General features: G+C 41.4%; 1 protein-coding gene across 2 annotated transcripts; it reads right to left on the bottom strand.

Moving 5' to 3' along the window:
- Positions 1-2,135: 2,135 nt before the first annotated feature.
- On the bottom strand, positions 2,136-17,875 carry OR10V1 (olfactory receptor family 10 subfamily V member 1). 2 transcript variants are annotated; one of them, XR_011172423.1, is made up of 3 exons: positions 17,450-17,869; positions 13,488-13,565; positions 2,136-2,515 (listed from the first exon to the last, which is right to left on the bottom strand). XR_011172423.1 is itself a non-coding variant. In XM_069108031.1 (2 exons), exon 2 carries the CDS (start codon positions 13,545-13,547, stop codon positions 12,606-12,608), a length of 942 nt encoding a protein of 313 aa, XP_068964132.1. In that variant the 5' UTR covers positions 13,548-13,565; positions 17,450-17,875. The 2 variants fall into 2 exon arrangements, 1 of the variants encoding a protein (XP_068964132.1); XM_069108031.1 differs by lacking the exon at positions 2,136-2,515 and having other exon boundaries at positions 12,606-13,565; positions 17,450-17,875.
- Between the last annotated feature and the right edge of the window lie 481 nt (positions 17,876-18,356).

Here is an 18,356-nt window from a genome sequence, read left to right as displayed (position 1 = left end):
ATGGGTCTTCCTCCCACTTCTATTATCTCTTTGGGATACAACCTTAGAAGTGGTATTACTGGGTCAAAGTGTATGCAATTATTTATAGGCCTTTGGACATAGTTCCAGATTGCTCTCCAGAATGGTTGGATCAGTTCACAACTCCACCAGCAATGCATTAGTATTCCAATTTTTCCACATCCTCTCCAGCTAGCATTTGTCATTTTCCTGTTTTGTCATCTCAGTCAATATGACTGGGGAGTTGTGGTACCTCAAAGTTGTTTTGATTTTCATTTCTCTAATCAATAGTGATTTAGAACAGTTTTTTATATGCTTGTAGATATCTTTAATTTCTTCCTCTGAAAACTGCCTGTTCATATCCTTTGACCATTTATCAATTGGGGAATGACTTGTATTCTTATAGATTTGACTCAATTCTCTGTATATTTTAGAAATGAGGCCTTTATCAGAGACATTGGTTGTAAAAATTCTTTCCCAATTTTCCACTTCCCTCCTAATCTTGGTTATATTGGCTTTGTTTTTAATTTAATGTAATCAAAATTATCTATTTTGCATTTTATAATGCTCTCTATTTCTTGTTCAGTCATAAAGTCTTCCCCTCTCCATAAATCTGACAGGTAAACTATTCCTTGCTTTCCTAGATTGCTTACAGTATCAGCCTTTATACCTAGATCATGCACCCATTTAGACTTGATTTTGGTATATGGTGTTAGATAATGATCTATGCCCAGTTTCTGCCATACTATATTCCAGTTTTCCCAGAAGTTTTTGTCAAATAATGAGTTCTTATACCAAAAACTGGTGTCTTTGGGTTTATCAAACAGACTATAATCATTGACTGCTCTGATTTGTAGCATTTGTCCATTTCTGAGACGTTAATGATCAAACTGAAAATTTAACAATCCGTCGGAGCTGGCTCTGAGGTCCCTTCCAGCCCTCTCCATGATGCTGAGATGTTGCTGGATATAAAGAAAAACTTGCCTTGCATTGTAGCTGTCCCAGAGTGGAAGAGGTAGCCTCAGAAGAGGCCGGTTAGTTTCCTCATCACAGAAAGTATTCAAGCCATGGTCAAAGCCTCATTTGTCAGGAAGGTTTTGGAGGGCATTCTCAGCCAGGTAGAGGTTAGGTTACTAGGTGACCTCTGAGGATTTCCCTGACTTCGAGTGTCTGGATTTGGATGCATACAGATACCTCTTCCTTGCCCTTCCCATCCTACCACATTGCCCCTGAGGGAAGTGAAAGGCCCAAGGAATTGCATTTTTATAAGTGGAGAAAATCAAAAGATTGGCTAAGTTGGAAACTTGGACCATAATCAAAAACTGGGTAGTCACTTTTGAGTACCTAGAATGGGAGGAAACCCCCTGCCTCCCCAAGCAGACCATGTTGCTTTGGGGTACTCTTTTTCCAGTGTTGACACTTGGAGCCAGAGATTTATCAGGAGATACCAAGTTCTACTATGTAATTATCCAGTCAACAGATGTGACTACCATGGGCTTTATTAAAGGAACCTCAACTCTTTAGGGACACAAGCATGTGCATATTAAAATGACCCCCTAGTGAGAGCTTGGGACCTTGGTCCCTAATCATCAGACCAAAGGATTCCAAGTTTTCATTCAAGAAAGTTAGGTCATCAAATTCACCTCAGCAGGGAGCAAATAGACAATACCGATGTGGAAAAATGAATCTGACAGCCTGCACCTGTCTGTCAGCTCCCAAAATATTGAGGTGAGGAAGCAATCGTCTCATTTAATTCCTAGCCATGAGCTATTTGACAAAACACTCCCACATATTTCTCATTATTTTCTGCCTTGTGAAGGCATGTTTTCTTGCTGGCATCATCCTTAGAGGTGACAATGTCATCTACTTGGAGCTGGAAGGATGTTAGAAATCATCCATCCAGCACCGCACTTTATAGAGAAGGAACCTTTGGCCCAGAGAGGGTAAGTAACTTGCCCAAGGTTATATAGTTAATAAGGCAGGTAGGATTTGAATCCAGGTCTGCTGGCTCTATAATTCAGGGCATTTAAAAAAAATTACACTACTATTCTTGGATGTCAGAATTTTTTCCAAAATGGGTAAGCTGTATTTGAATAGCAAAAAGCCAGAAACAATTCATTTGCTCATTAATTGGGAAATGACTAGACAAAATATGACACTTGATGGGAATTTAATTCATTCTAGTTTAACAATCATATTTAGTTAGGTTCTTTTATTAACAAAATCTATTTTCTTTCCCTTTCTTCCATCATTGAAAAAAAAGAAAACAATTAATTTGTATAATTAAGCAAAACAAATTCGTTTTTCAGTGTGTCCAAAAAATACTTTTCATCCACCCTGTGACAGGTGATGGGCACAGGCTTCCTTATCAGTCCTCTGGACGTCTGGTGCTCAGTGCATTAATCAGAGTCCTTAAGGTTTTCAAAGCTGGTTTTTTAGTGTTGTTTCAGTTATTGTATTGTTTCAATTATTCTCCTGGTTATGCTTGCAACATGTGTTTCTTGGGGGCTCTCATGGCCTGCAAGATAAACAACCACATTATAATTATGAAAGCTGGAAGGAATATTAAGGATCAGCCTGTCAGCCCTCACTCCTCCCCAAGACAATTCACTGAGTCCTGAGCATTCCTCAAGCACATTCAAATAGCTGTCTAGCTTAGTTTTGTTCCTTTGTAAAAAGGCCTAATAACTAAGCTCCCCTTTCCCCTCCTCCCCAGGAATCCAGCGGAGAGCTGTGAGGTATGCCTGGAATTCCAACTTGGAATAAGATGACTGAACAATCAGGAGCTGCCATTGTATGTTTAGTCTATGGTAGGAAGTTCCTCCCTTCCCCCCTGACTTCCTGAGTATTGTCACAGATGCTCATCCCAGGGGGAGGGCTGTGCTCCTAGTCCCAGGGATTGGCTTCTAAGGTGAGGCTGCTCCTGAGATGAGAGTCTCATTAAGTCAGAAAGCTCTTCTAGCTCCTACTACCTACTGTGAGAGGCTATGGTGAATGATGCTCTCCCTCCGACACCCCTCTATCTCATTGGCATGAGAAGTCCAAAGGAGAATGGGAAAAGCATGTGTTTAGCATGGAATCATTCAAATCCTTACTATGATGCTGATGAACCGTGTGACCGACCTCAAACACATCCCTTCCCCTCTCTCGGCCATCTTCATCTGTAATGTGGGAGCCCTTCACTAGGGGGCCTCTAATGTGCATTCCAGATCTAGATCTGTGATCAAGATACAGTCAATCAGAGAGTCTCCGAGAGGCCACCCAGTCCAATGGACTGCTGAACTTAAAAGTACCCAAATGTTCATCCAATCTTTGTTTGAAGACCTCGAGTGAGAAGAAAGCCCCTGCCTCCCCAACAGACCATGTTGCTTTGGGGGAGCTCTAATTGTTAGGAAGTTTCTTATTTTACAAGTCTAAATTTGATGCTTTGCAAATTCCACCCCTTACTCCTAGGCCTAAATAAGTCCAATTCCTTTTCCAACCTTTTGAATATTTAAGGACACCCAGGAAACTGAGGCCCTTCACCTTCCCAGTCCCCTTTCTCTCCATATTTCCCAGTAGAGCAAAATGCACATTAAACTCCCAAAGTATTACTTGGTGCTCATTAAACTGGTAGATATTTTAAAATAATGAAATTTAAAGTTTTCAAGTTTGTATTTAATTTCGTTTTCAATTAACAAAAATCCATTTTTCCCTCCTCTCCACTTTTTGAAAAAAAGAAAAGAAAAATGCTTGTAACAGATATGCATAGTCAAGTAAAACAAATTCCCACAGTGCCATGTCCAAAAAATATGTCTCATTCACCACCCTGAGACCATCATCTTCCTATCAGTGTGTGAAGGGGGGCGTGAAAACTCAGAGCTTCCCTCTCCTTCCCCCACTCCTGCTGTTAATCTGCAGCAAGCCCTTTCAGGCTTTCAGATTTCCTGCCTCTGCGGGCCCCTCCTCCCTTTTCCTTGCTATCAGTCAGCCTCCTTGTGGGCTCCTCTGTTGTTTACCATTGGGGAAGATTTTCACGCCAAGACTTGACCTCACCCCCCCTCTCCCAATCAATGGGAGAAGGGACCCCATTAGGGTATAAATTCTTATTCTGCCTTGTGTAAAGTGCCTCTTCCTTATGATAGGTCTTGGGGAAGACCACCCTCTTCACCCTGGGAAGAGAATAAATTCCTGTTCCTATCCTAAGAGATCTCCATGTTCTTGATTAAATTTTGGATGAGATTTTTCATCACAAACATCAGGAAATAGGTAACCCAGATCAGAGGTGTCAAACATGCTGTATGCAGCCCACCATACTCCCCAGCAGCCCTGAATCAGGTTACAATGCCATTGGAAAATATTTAAATAAAAAATTTTTTAAAACCTAGATAATATTAATATATGGCTTTCTAAGTCAATATACAATAATCAAAGATCCTTACCCATGTATAATGGCCCCCATTTCTATTTGAGTTTTACACTGGCCTAGATTTTCATCCAGCCTTTTGGAATCATGAGAGGTTATTGCATAATTAAGAGAGTTCTTAAGTCTCTTAAAGTTGTTTGCCTTTACAATGTTGTTATTATTGTGTAAATTGGTCTCCTCGGCTCATTTCACTCTGTATCAGTTGATTGCAAGTTTGCCTGGGGTTTCTCTGAAACCACAATATTCATAGTTTCTTCCAGTATAATAGTATTCCATTACATTGCAAGATCATAATGTTTTTTAGCCATTTCCCCAGTGGATGGGCAGCCCCCTTAGTTTCTAGTTATTTACCACCACAAAAAGGGAAGGAGGGGAATGGGCCGGGGGAGCTGCTATATTTTTGTACCTGTGGGTAATTTTCCTCTGAATTTTATCTCTTTGTGGTATAAACTAGTAGTGATATCCCTGAGTCAAAAAGTATGCAGTTTAGTAGCTTTAGGATTGTAGTTCCAAATTGCTTTCCAAAAAGATTAGACCAGGGGTAGGGAATCTATGGCCTTCTAGGTCCTTGGGTGAGGCTTTTTGACTAAGTCCAAGTTTTATAGAACAAATCCTTTTGAGGGGATTTGTTCTGTGAAGTTTAGATTCAGGCAAAGCGCCACACTTGAGGACCTAGAAGGCCATATGTGGCCTCTAGGCTGCAGGTTCCAACCCCTGGGATAAACCAATTCACAACTCCACCAACAGTGGGGTTAATGGTCCTGTTTTCCCCACAGTCCCTTCAACACTTCTCATTTGCCTTTTTTTTTGGTCAACATGATGGTGTGAGGTGGGACCTCAGAATTACTTTAATTTGCATTTCTCTACTAACTAGTAATTTGGAACATTTAAAAAATATGGTTGTTTTTAGCTTGTATTTTTCCTTAAAAAAATTGTCTGTCCATGTCTTTTAACAAGTTATCAATTGGGGAATGGCTCTTAATCTTAGAAAATTTATACCTTTATCAGATCCTTATCAGAAAAACTTACCACAAAGATTTTCTTCCTAGTTGCCTGTTTCCCTTTGAATTTTAGCCTTGTGGGTTTTGTTTGTGTAAAAACTGCTTTATTTTATGTAATAGAAATTGTCTGTTTTATCTTCTATTATCCTTTGTATCTCTTGTTTGGTCATAAATTTTTTCCCTATTCATAAACCTGAAAGGTCATTGCTTCCTTGCTCCTCTAATTTATTTCTAAAATCTCTTTGTGTCTAAGTCACTTAACCCTTTGGAGGTCTTCTTGATATAAAGTGTGAGATGCCGGTCTATACTTTGTTTCTGCCAGTCTGCTTCCCAGTTTTCCTAGTAGTTTTTGTCAACTAATGAATTCTTACCACAGCAGCTGAAATCTTTGGATTTATCAAACACTGGAGTGCTATGTTTGCTTGCTTCTACATTTCGTGTGCATTATCAACCTCTCTATTTCTTAACCAGTACCAAATTATTGGATTATTACTGCTTTATAATGTAGTTTGTTATAATACTGATGAGACCCCCTTCCTTCCCACTTTTTTGTTTCCCCATTCTATCCCTTGAGATTCTTAACCTTTGTTCTTCAAAATGAATTTAGTAATTTTTTCTACCACCATAAAGTAATCACTTGGTAGTTTGATCACTCAACACAAAATAAGTAAAGGAATTTAAATACAGTCCAATGCTGATGGGATTGTGGGGAAGCAGGCATCCTAGACACCATATTCAGTCTGTAAATTGATATAATTTTTTTGAAAGGCAATATGGCTTGTTACAAAGAGAAGTACAAAACTACGAATAAATATCAGATTTATAGGCAGTAAAGACAAGGTAGTTGGGCAGAGAGGGTATTAGTAGTTAGAGGGGATCAGTCAGAATGGGCTTTCACATTTTATTGCACTTCACTCCAGACTTTCCCACTATTACCCAGAAGCCTCTTCATCTGGGAAGCTCATTCCAGTCCTGCAGCTCACATATTAGAAGTACACTGAGAACATTCAGCTTCTCTGTCTGATTGGATGCCCCTTCCATTCCTTTCCAGCTTCCTTTTATGTACTGTCTTACCCCATTAGAATGACAGCTCCTAAAGGGCAGGAACTTTCTCTTTTCATGAATCTGTACATTTTGCATTTAGCACAATGCCTGTCCCATAGTAAACCTGTTTAAACAACAATCCTTGCTGAATGGCTGAGTAGCTAGTAGCTACATAATTCAGTGCATAGTGTTGAACTTAGGGTCAGCAAGAGTGAAAAATGTCTCATACTATCTGGGCGACCCTGGGCAAGACAGTCTCTATTTGCCACAGTTTCCTCAATTGTAAAATGGGGGGGGGGGACTGATAATATTATCATCTGCCTTTAAAGGATGTTGAGAGGATCAAATGAGATATTACTTGCAAAACAAATCCAAAAAGGTTATGAAATGCTAGCTACTCCTGGTCATCCAAGATTGTAAGCAACAACACCAAGACAGGGAACCAGCTTGACTTGGGTCTAGCTAGCCCAAATCTCCTTAATCTTGGAAAAAGCATAGCATGGCAGGCTTGGAGTCAGAAGAACCAGAGTTCAAATCCTGAGTCAGACATTTACTGTGTGACCCTGTGTAATGGGAATGCAAATTTGGAAGATCTTCCCTGCCCCTAGGCTAAAGTGCACCTGAAGCCTGGGGTGGGAGGCTTGTTTTTCAGTAGATACGTCTTGATTGGCCAGTGAGTCAATAAGGTTGTTACATTCTCTGAGCCAGGAGAAGGCTATATAAGCCCTGATGTGTAGCTTTGTTTTGGGACTCACTTTGAGAAGTGTTCTGTGATTTGATATGAATTCTGGGAAGCCGTTGTTGAGAGTCCCCCGGCTTTGAAAAACCCAGATGTGGAAACCCAGATGTTAACTGGGTATGGATATAATGGTTGGACAGTTTGGAAATCTGTCTACTTGATCTGTTTCTGTCTTGATAATTCTGCCTGTATGCTTTGAAGTTCGGGGTGCTGACCTTTTTCCCCTGAACAAGGTAAACAATATATGTCTGACTGATTAAAGTAAGCTTGTTAACCCATTTTGAGTTGCTTTCCTTTAACAAAGCAGATCCAAGAACCTGTGGTAGCTGCAAACCCTGAGGACGCTTGGGGTGCTTGCTGCTACACCCTGCCAAGTCACTTAACTCTTGTGTGCCTTTGTTTTTTCCTCTAAAAAATAAAAGGGTTGAACTTGACCTCTAAGGTTCCCTTCCAGCTTTAAAACATATGATTACCATCTTCATGTGGCCAAGAAAGCATTCACAGTGATGAAGTTAGAGCCCTCTAAAGTGATAAAATTATGAATGCCCTATCTCATGAGCACTGATGCAGGAGTTTAGAGGGCTTCACAGTAAAGATATCATTTTAGTTGGTAGGATGTGGACAGATTGAGACAAAGAAGAGAGTACTCCTGGTGGGAATGGTAGAGAGAATAAAAATGCTGAGACACAAACAACATTTTGTGGGATAGTGAGGAGACCTGATGGAAGTCTAGGTCTCACATAAAAGAACAATGGGAAGGTTGGAAAAATAGGCTGGACCAGGCTGTGATTAGCCAGGTCAATTAAGTAGAAGTTGTTACTTGAGGGAGTTGACAATCAGAAGTCATTGTAAGCTTGGAGCAAAGAGTGAAAGCCATGTTTTAAAAATGTTCATTTTGGGGCGGCCAGGTGGCTCAGTGAGTAAGAGCACCAGCCCCAGTGTCAGGATGACCTGGGGATCAAATCCAGGCTCAGATACTTAGCACCACACCCAGAAATAACTGGCCGTGTAACCTTGAGCAAGTTACTTAACCCCAATTGCTTATAAAAAAAAAATGTTCATTTGACTTTTAACATTGCCCTCACCCCTGTAATGAGTTGGCCTAAAGTGGGATGCACTCCAAACTACTTTTGATGATAAGCTAGGTAACCCCTATGGCTAGAGGATGGACTGGAAGGAGGAAGGGAGACCAATTAGAAGACCAGTGCAATAGTCTAGGTATGAGGTGATGTGGGCCTGAGCTTGGTGGTAGCTCTGTAAATGGAGAGCAGGAGATGAATGGGAGACATTTTGTGAAAGAACAGTAACAGCTAGCATTTATATAGCATTTTAGGGTCTACAAAGTGCTTTACATATGCTACCGTAACTAATTCAATCCTCACAACAACCCTGTGAGTTAGGTATAAGTGGCTATCCCCATTTTACTGATGAGGAAACTGAGGTAGGCAGTGATTAAGTGACTTGCCCAAGGTCACACACCTAGTCTGAGGAAAGATTCCATGGTAGGAATCTTCCTGACTCCAAGTCCCCTGATCTATCGTCTGTACCATCTGACTTTGTAACATCAATTTTTTAAAAAATCTCAATCTTGAAAATATCTAGGTCTAAATAAGGCTTTGATTTCTGCCCAGGTATACCTAATTGAAAAGAAAATCCTCCGTCTTAGTCATTCAATCTGATTTTTGTTAGGTAGGTGGGGCATCTCTGACTAAAGGAGATCAGCCTACTCTCATAGGGGAGAGGGTCTAGCCAACATACCCCAGCAGAGATGTCAAACACGTGACCTTTGTGACCCTCAAAATGCAAGGGAACCAAATTAAAATATAATTGAGAAATGCTTAACAAAATAAATAAAAATCAACACAGACAATTTTAATTTGTGGCTTTCTAAATCAGATTGCAGGGCACAGGGATTTGTAGTACCTGAGTTCGATATCACTGCCCTTACAGATTGCAGCTGTGACAGTCAGTGGGTGGCCCTTGAATAAATGAGCCAAGAAGTAGCAGTAGCAATACCTCAAAAAAACCGAAGGCCCAGCAGCCACCAGTCACCGGGGGACTCTAACTCTACTCTTAGCCACCCAGCCCCATTACCTATTCCTATTCAATAAGGGACAGCCCCAGGGCCTCCTTTAGGCTGTTCAGGCTCTGAAGGAAAAGTTTAGCTTACTTCCTTATAAGGGCACAGCTTAATCTGGATGGAAAAACTCAGAAGCTGGGCCTCCCGAGGCTGACACCCCCATTCTTTGGCCTCTCTATCTTCCTGGAGAGAACAGGAGGAGACCTGCCTGCCCAAAGTCCCACTTATCCTGGCCCAATGGTTTCTAACATTTTTTTCTATTAGGGATCCCTTTGTGCATCTGATGAAACCTCTGGACTGCTCAGAATAATTTTTTTAAATTTATAACTGAAGGAAATGCTTATTTCCAGCTGCTTGGTTGTTGTCCTTCGTTCTCAAAGAGGACCAAAATAGCATCACTATGTAGAGTCAAGTTTCAGTGTGTCTGTGGCTGATGTTTTACCGCAGGTCAGGCACGATTTGGGGTGGAGCTGTCCAGATTTGTGCATCGCATGTCTCTTCTGAGCTTTGCTCATCCAGTATAGTGCTTTTATTGAGGCAGGCATGCCATGCTGGGTGGTCCTGTGCCAATGTCTCCCATGTCTCCCAATCAGTATTAAAGTTCTTCAGAGATACCTCGAGAGTGTCCTTGTATCACTTCGGACCCTGCCTTGTGCAAGTTCTCCATAAAATAGTCTTTTAGACAAACATGCATTTGGCATTCAGGGTAAAATGCCAGCCCATCAGAGTGATGCTCTCTGCCATATTTTGAATAGTTGGAAGTTCAGCTTGAGAAAGGACCTCAGTGTCCAGCTCCTTATCCTGCCAGGTGATCTTCAGAAATTCCCGAAGACAATTCAAGGGGAAGTGATTCATTCTCCTGGCATGGCACTGGTATAGCCGTTGTCCAGGTTTCACAGGCATACAACACTGAGGTCAGCACCAGGACTCCATACACCTTCAGTTTGGTAGGCAGCCTTCTTCTCTCCCACTGTCTTGCAAAAGCTCCCAAACTAGATTACAGAGGATTCAGCAGGATGAGAGAAGTGGGGACAGTAAGTATAGATAGCTTTTTATTCCCCTCTTGGAGTTGGGCTGAGAAATGGAGATGAGATATAGTATGATAGCTTGAAGGGATTCAAGGGTCTATTGAGAGTTGTTTTAAGGAAAGAGGAGAGTTGGGTGTGTTTGTAGGCAGAAGGAAAAGAACTTGTAAGTAAGAAGAGACTGGAAGAGAGAAGAGGAAAGAAGAGGGGGACAGGAGAAAAGAGAGATGAGAAGAGGGGATAATTGTGGAGGCCATCTGCTGGCGGGGGTAGGAGAGGATGGGGATGAGAAGTTAGCCTTGGTGAGAAGAGTCACCTTTTAATTAGAGGTTTGAGTAAAGAAGGAAAGAATGGAGGTTGACATCAAAGGGTTTTTTAATGTAAAGAAAGAAAGAGCGGGTAGCTCATGGTGAATAATCTCTATATACTCATTAAAACAGGAGGTGAGGCTCTCAACCAAAAGGGCGGTATGGAAGACATGAAGAGATAAAAAGGCATGAAATAGACTGTGATAAATGGGATGGAGAATCCATCAAGGAGGAGTAAAAGGGTTGTCTTGTTGAGGTGAGGACCCAGTGGAAATTAGAGAACATTAATTTATGGTGTACCCAGTCATCTGGGTTGCCATGGCTTTAATCCAGAAGTTTATGCATAAGGAGAAGATGGTTGGTGGGATTAATCCACTTGTAACCCCATAGAAATTCTGTAGGTCTCAACTCATGTTCACATGGATGAGTTAGGTCTCCCAGAGTAAAGCTATATTTCTCTCAAAATTCTAGAGGCATTGTAAGAGGGTCAAGGTATTCTTTTTCTAATGCTATCTTGAATGAGCCCTCAATGTAAAATATGTCGGGAGTGGGGGGCGAGGGTGGAATGTTGTTTAAATATAGACTGACCATTTGCAGGTGGCATAGATAGATATTTTCTTGGGTCTGACCCACCTTTGAAGAGAGTAGAAGGGCGATGCCAATATTCCCAAATATGTAAACTGGGTGGAGAAGTAGGCCTGAGGAGAAGTAATCTCTCCTTCAGGCTCCAAACCCAGGGTACTGGGTTAGAATGTTATCTATCTGCCACCTCTTGAATATCTCTGATCGAAGGATATGAGTCTAGGTTCAGAAGAAAGGAATTGAGATTAGGAAGAGATGAAAGTGAAGCCAGACTGGACTGATGGTCTAGGAGAGTACTGAAGCATGGAGGGATTGGAGATGCAGGTGAAGATGAAGACTAGATTGGGGAGAAGTTAGGCACAGAGAGAAATGAAATGAAAGGAGGTCGTCATCTGATAAATATTTTGCAGTTTCTGGCTGTTGATGTCAATCATTTGGAGGAGACATGTTTACCATATTGTCAGCTCATAGAATGTTAGAATTGAATGGGATATTTAAGACTATCTAGTCCTGCCTCTCATTGAACCAATGCAGAAACTGACCCCAAGAAAAGGGAGGCGACTTGTCTTGGTCACACGGGTGACCTCACAGGTGACCTCAGGTAATACACACAGGTGGTAGGGGGCAGAACTGAGCTTCAAACTGGTCTCCTGGTTCTGAGCCCAGAGGTCTTTAGTAAAAACCCACATTTTTAGAAGCACTGTAATGTTTACAAAGTATTTTCCTCCCAACAACCCTGTGAGGTAGGTCATACAAATCCTCTTCCTATTAAAGATGAACACATTCAGTTTCAATGATTTCTCCATGTTCATGCAGATGATCAGTATCAGTCAAAATATAAATCCAGATGTGAAATGATTAGGCAGCTAGATGTCTCAGTGAAGGAGTGAGGAACCTGCAGCCTTGAGGCCACGTATGGCCTTTTAGGTCCTTGAGTGCAGCCTTTTGACTGAGTCCAAGTTTTACAGAACAAATCCTTTTATTAAGGGGATTTGTTCTGCAAAGTTTGGATTCAGACAAAGGGCTGCACCTGAGAACATAGAGGGCCACATGGGGCTTCAAGGTTTCAGATTCCCCCCACCCCGGGTTAGTGCCTCAGATTCCCCCCCCCCCCGGGTTAGTGCCTGGAGCCTGGAGTCAGGAAGACCTGAGTTCAAATCTGGCCTCAGACACTTCCTAGCTGTGAATCTGAGCAAGTCACTTAACCCTGTTTGCCTCAGTTTCCTCATATGTAAAATGAGCTGGAGAAGGAAATAACAAACCACTCCAGTATTTTTGCCAAGAAAACCCCACAGACAGTATGGTTTTCAGAGTCATGAAGAATTGGACATGGCTGAACGACATGAAATGATTCCCATTCCAGTCCTCTTAGCCCTATACCGGCTCTGGTTATCCAGGCTTGTTTTCCAAGGGTATGGTATCATTCATTTACACTGCATCCACAGCAACTTTCCCAGGGTTCTCTGAAGGGCATCTTTCAGTTCTTTGTTCCTCATACTATAGATCAGAGGGTTTAAGATCGGGGTGATGAAGGTATAAACCACTGACACCACTCGGCCCATTTCGGGAGAATAACTGGAGCTAGGAGATAAGTAAATGAAGCTAGTACAGCCATACTGCAGCAGAACCACAGCAATGTGGGAGGAGCAGGTGGAGAAGGTTCGGCGGCGCCCTTCAGCTGACCGGATGCGGAGGATGGCGGCCACGATGTAGACATAGGAGATGGAGATGAGTGTGAGGGGAATCATCAGCACGATGAAGCTGATGATGTACAGGGCAGTCTCGTGGCTGTGGGTGTCTGTGCAGGCCAGGTGCATGACTGCAGGCATGTCACAGTAGAAGTGGTAGATCTCATTACTGCCACAGAATGGGAGCTGGAAAATCAACATGGTCAGGGGCAGGGACAGCATGAAGCCTAGCACCAGAGATCCCACTGTCAGCTGCCGACACAGGCGCCAGCTCATGATGAGGGTGTACCTCAGTGGGTAACAGATGGCTACAAACCGGTCATAAGCCATTACAGCTAACAGCACACAGTCAGCTCCACCCAAGAAGACAAAGAAGAACATCTGCGTACCACACCCAGGGAGAGAAATTGGGGTTTTCCCCATTGACAGGAGGTTGGCCAAGGCCAATGGCGCTATATCTGAGGTATAAAAAATCTCCAGAACTGCCAGATTGGCCAGAAAGAAGTACATGGGAGTATGGAGTGAGTGATTGGCCTGGACCACAAGCCCAATGGTGGCATTTCCACTAAGGCTAATTAGGTACATGGACAAGAAGGCCACAAAAATCAACATCTGTACCTGAAAATGAGATGAGAATGGACGGAAGAAGAACCAGACCATCTCTGTGTGGTTTTCCATGAAAATAGCTCCTTGGACCTATTAAAAGAAATGAGGACATGAGCATTTCAGAAGGGCCTTGTTGAAACCAAAATCATTTTATAAAACTTTTAACCTCCTCGGTAAGGTAACACAAATTTGTTTCTCAGTACTTGGTATGCAAGAGGCAGGCAGCATAGGGAATAAAGAAATGACCTTAGAGTCAGGAATACCTGGGATCTACTCCTGCCTCTGATACATCCTGGTTATATGACACTGGCCAAGCCATTTAAACTTTCCATGCTCCTAGACAAATATCTAAGAATATGAGTTGTAGATCATCTATCAATATGCATTGGTACAATGAGTTCTTCAGCAGAAACTCCCTATGCCAGTGAAATCTGAGGAATAGGTCTATTCCACCCTAAAATCATGTGTATATTGCAGACACATAGATTCATGCCTTAGCCCATTACTAGACCATAAGTTCCCTAAGGATTGGGATTAACTCGCAATCAAACTCTTTTCACTATGCCCACCTTCCTCTCCCTTCTCTGTGTTTTCTCTAAACTTTGTATCTCCCTCAGCACCCAGCATAGCACTCTTCTTAGTGCTTAATGAATGTTTGTTGAAAGAATAAGAGAATAGATGGATGGATGAGTAGATGGACAAATGAATGAATGAACTAATTTTAAACCCCAGGGTGAAGGAAAGTTCGAGTTAAAAGATGTCCTGAGACACACTCAACTGAGTATAGAAATCTATCTTACCCTACAAGTAAATAAAGGGGAAAGCAGTAAGAGAAGAGGGGGGTGATAGAAGGGAGGGAAGATTGGGGGAAGGAGTAGTAAGAAGCAAAACACTTTTGAGGAGGGACAGAGTGAAAGGAGAGACAGGAGAGAATAAAGAGGGAGGGGAGAAGAGGAGGGATGGAAATACAGTTATCAATGGTAACTGTGAAAAAAAATTTGAAGCAAGTTCCTCTGATAAAGTCCTCATTTCTCAAACATACAGAGAACTAAGTCAAATTTATAAAAATAAGAGTCATTCCCCAATTGATAAATGATCAAAAGATATGAAGTTTTCACATGAAGTAATCAAAGCTATCTATAGGGGTGGCCAGGTAGCACAGCGAGTAAGAGCACCGGCTCCAGTGTCGGGATGACCTGGGGATCAAATCCGGGCTCTGACACTTAGCACCCACTGAGAAACACCTGGCCGTGTAACCTTGAGCAAGTTACTTAACCCCAATTGCTTTTTAAAAAAAAGCTATCTATAGCCATATGAAAAAATACTCTAACTCACTACTGATTGGAGAAATGCAAATTAAAACAATTCTGAGGCACTACATCATACCTATTAGATTGGCTAATAGGACAGAAAAAGTAAATATCAAATGTTTGAGGGGATGTGGGAAAAACAAGACATTAATGCACTGTTGGTAGAGTTGTGAACTGATTCAACCATTCTGCACAGCAATTTGGAACTATACCCAAAGGACTATAAAACTGTGCATACTCTTTGACCTAGCAATACAAGTACTAGGTCCGCATCCAAAAAAAGGTAAAAAACAAAAAGGGAAAGGACCTATATGTACAAAAATATTTATAGTGCTCTTTTCTGGGGGCAAAGAATTAGAAATCAAGGGTTTCCCATCAACTGGGAAATGGCTGAACAAATTGCGGTATGTGGTTATGGAATACATACTATAAGAAATGATGAGCAGGATGCTCTCAGAAAATCCTGGAAAGACTTGTGTGGACTGATACAAAGTGAAATGTACTGTGTACAAAGTAATGGCAATATTGTAAGAGTTATCATGAAAAATGTTATGCATCCCCAGAGAAAGAATTAATGGTGTCTAAATACAGATTGAAGCATATTTTTTCTTTCCTTTATTTTTCTTGAGTTTTTTGTCCATGTTTTCTTTCACAACATGACTAATACAGACATATTTTGCATGACTACACATATATAACCTAAATAGAATTGCTTGTCTTCTCAATGGAAGAAAGGGGGAGGGAAGGGGGAAGGGAGAGAATTTGGAACTAAAAGTTTTTTAAATGAATGTTAAAAATTGTTTTTACATGTAACTAGGGGAAAATAAAATATTAAATGAAACATAAGAAAAAGATGTCCTGGGTGAGGCATAAACTTATATGGGGAAAGTGTGATGTTTCAATAGTAGTAGATGCCCAATTTCATTGATATGGGCATTCCTTCCACAGTACTGATCAGGATCACATGTGAGATGTCACATGTGATATACAACTTGAGTATGGGAATGACATGGTAATATTTCTTGAAACCGAAGAGACATCTGACCTATCTCTCTCCTTCATCACCTGTCTCCACTCAATTACCAACTTCTCTTGATTCTTTCTTCAAAATATTTCTTGAATCTCTTCCTTCCTTTCCATTCCCACAAACACCACTTGGATTCAACCTTCTATCATCTTCTTCATCTTACTGTAATTGTCTCCTAACTGCTTCTAGTCTCTACCCCCCCACCCCCATTCATTCTGCACCCTGCTGCAGATTCATCTTCCTTAAGCATAACTCTTATTACACTGGGCAAAGTCTTTTGCTCAGGAACCTTCTATATCTCCCCATCGCCAATAGGATAACATTTAAATTCCTCTGCCTAGCTTTCCAGAGTATAATCTGGCCCTCCCCTAACAATCCAACAGAATCTCTCCTTGTTTTTTAGTTAAAGTCATTTGCCCCAACCAACCTTTTCTTTTCCCTGAGCTATGAATATACCACCATAATTGTAACTGCTGACAGCTATAGAATCACTTTACCTACATTATTTCATTTGAACCCTATAGCCACCCTATAAAGATGGGACCACAGCTAATGTTATCTTCATTTTACAAGTGAAAAACTGAGGCAAGTTAAGTAACTTGCCCAGGATCACACAGTTAGTAGGTATAAGGCAACACTTGAATGTAGGTCTCTCCTGACTCCCAGTCAAGCATTCTTTCCACAGAGGTGGAGAACCCATGGTTGAGTCCAAGTTTTATGGAATAAATCCTTTTATTAGAAGGATTTGTTCTGTGAACTTTGGATTCAGTCCAAGGGCTACACTTGAGGACCTAGAGAGCCACATGTGGCCTCAAGGTCACAGTTTCCCCACTCCTACATGAATAGACCCACCTTCCTCTCCTATCTCTGTGCTCTTGCTTGCTCCCCCCCCCCACCTTCTAAAATGACCATTTATAAAATAATGCAAAATAAGGAAAACACAACCAGGAAAGCATTATGTACAGTGACTTCAATGAGATAATAGCTACTCATGCTAAAAAAAAATTTAAATCAAATTCTGTTACATTACAATAAACAGCCTGGGTCCCAGAGAAGTGATTAAGAAACACACCCTCCTCTCGAGAGAGAAATGGGGACTACAGAGAGGGAATGCAGTAGACACTGTCAAACTTGGTTGCTGTGATATTTGGTCTTGTTTAAGTGTTTTCCTTTATGACAAGGAAGGGTTCACTGGGAAGTGAGGAGATACATCATGTTAGGGGAAAATAACTATGGTATAAAAACAAAAGACAATAATAAAACTGAGCATTAGTTATATATGTATATATACATACATATATATACATATATATACCTACATAACAAACACATAATTACTATATCAGAGGCAATTTTAAGCTCCCAGTGCCATCCATCTTACTACATTCCTAATGCCTTCAGTCAATCAATAAGCATCTTTTAAATGCCTACTATGTGTCAGAAACTGGGCTAAGGGCTGAGAATAAAAAGTCAAAATGAAATAGTCTCTGTACTCCAGGCCCTTATAGGATCTTTGATTTCATTTTTTGTGAGTAATGCTGAATAGAGATTCCCCCCAAAAAATGCAGATAGAAAACTCCTGTGTAACTTTGTCTCAAAGAAAATTACTCAGAAGCATGAAAGGTTGAGTGACTCACCCAGGGTCTCTGAGTTAGTCTGTGGCAGAGAATTCAACACAGGTGTTCCTGACTCCATGGTTTGCTGTAACTTTTCCAACTTCTCCATCACTCCCAGAACTTTCTCAGATATTCTGTCATCTCCCTTTCTCTCCTTTTGTGGACTAAGGGCAAGGCCATGCTTGGGAAGCCCTAATCTCACATTTGTGGCTCTTAAAATTGTGATTGTGATCACACTTCCTTCTTTTTTTTTTTTTTTTTAAGCAATTGGGGTTAAGTAACTTGCTAGTTATTTCTGGGTGTGGTGCTGAGTGTCTGAGCCCGGGATTCGATCTCCAGGTCGTCCCAACACTGAAACCGAAAGCGGTGCTCTTACTCGCTGAGCCACCTGGCCGCCCCTACACACTTCCTTCTAAAAGAATTGCCTCTCAATTACTTGACCTTTCCCACGCTATCCAAGATGGCAATATATCTCTGCTGTTTTCTTGTTTTTAAGAAAGAAATCAACAGGAAAGTGAGCTTCACTTTAAGGAAATGTGCTTTGAGGCTGAATTGATTGAAAGGCATTTATTCCACAGAGCACTAGCTAGAGTCTTGCCAGGTCCTATAGGAAAGGTAAAACTAAACTAAACTAAACACAACAAAAACTTGATTTGTTATGACAGGAAGCACTATCCACTTGGGGGTTCACGAAATGTTTTCTCCCTTAGCAACTCAAGAAGAGGAAAAGTTTTTGAGGGAAAGGGCTGCACTTTTCTGACCCTTTGTCCACATGATACCATACAGCTCCCACACAGCAGGTTTTAGCAAACGTTTGTAGGATCTGTCAACTGGGTTGAAATAATGTGGGAAAAGTGTCTGGATGTTTTCCGGCACTTAGCACAGTGCCTGGAACACTAGAAGGCTTTAACAAATGTTTATTGATCTC

This window comes from Petaurus breviceps, unplaced genomic scaffold (genome assembly GCF_028583685.1).
Source record: "Petaurus breviceps papuanus isolate PSGF00001 unplaced genomic scaffold, PetGlider_PUasm1.0 90330, whole genome shotgun sequence".
NCBI classification, from domain to species: domain Eukaryota; kingdom Metazoa; phylum Chordata; class Mammalia; order Diprotodontia; family Petauridae; genus Petaurus; species Petaurus breviceps.
This window is presented reverse-complemented; position numbering and strand designations above follow the sequence as displayed.

Coding starts and splice junctions, on each gene's coding strand:
- OR10V1 (XM_069108031.1), bottom strand. CDS start 13,547: ATGGAAAACCACACAGAGATGGTCTGGTTCTTCTTCCGTCCATTCTCA.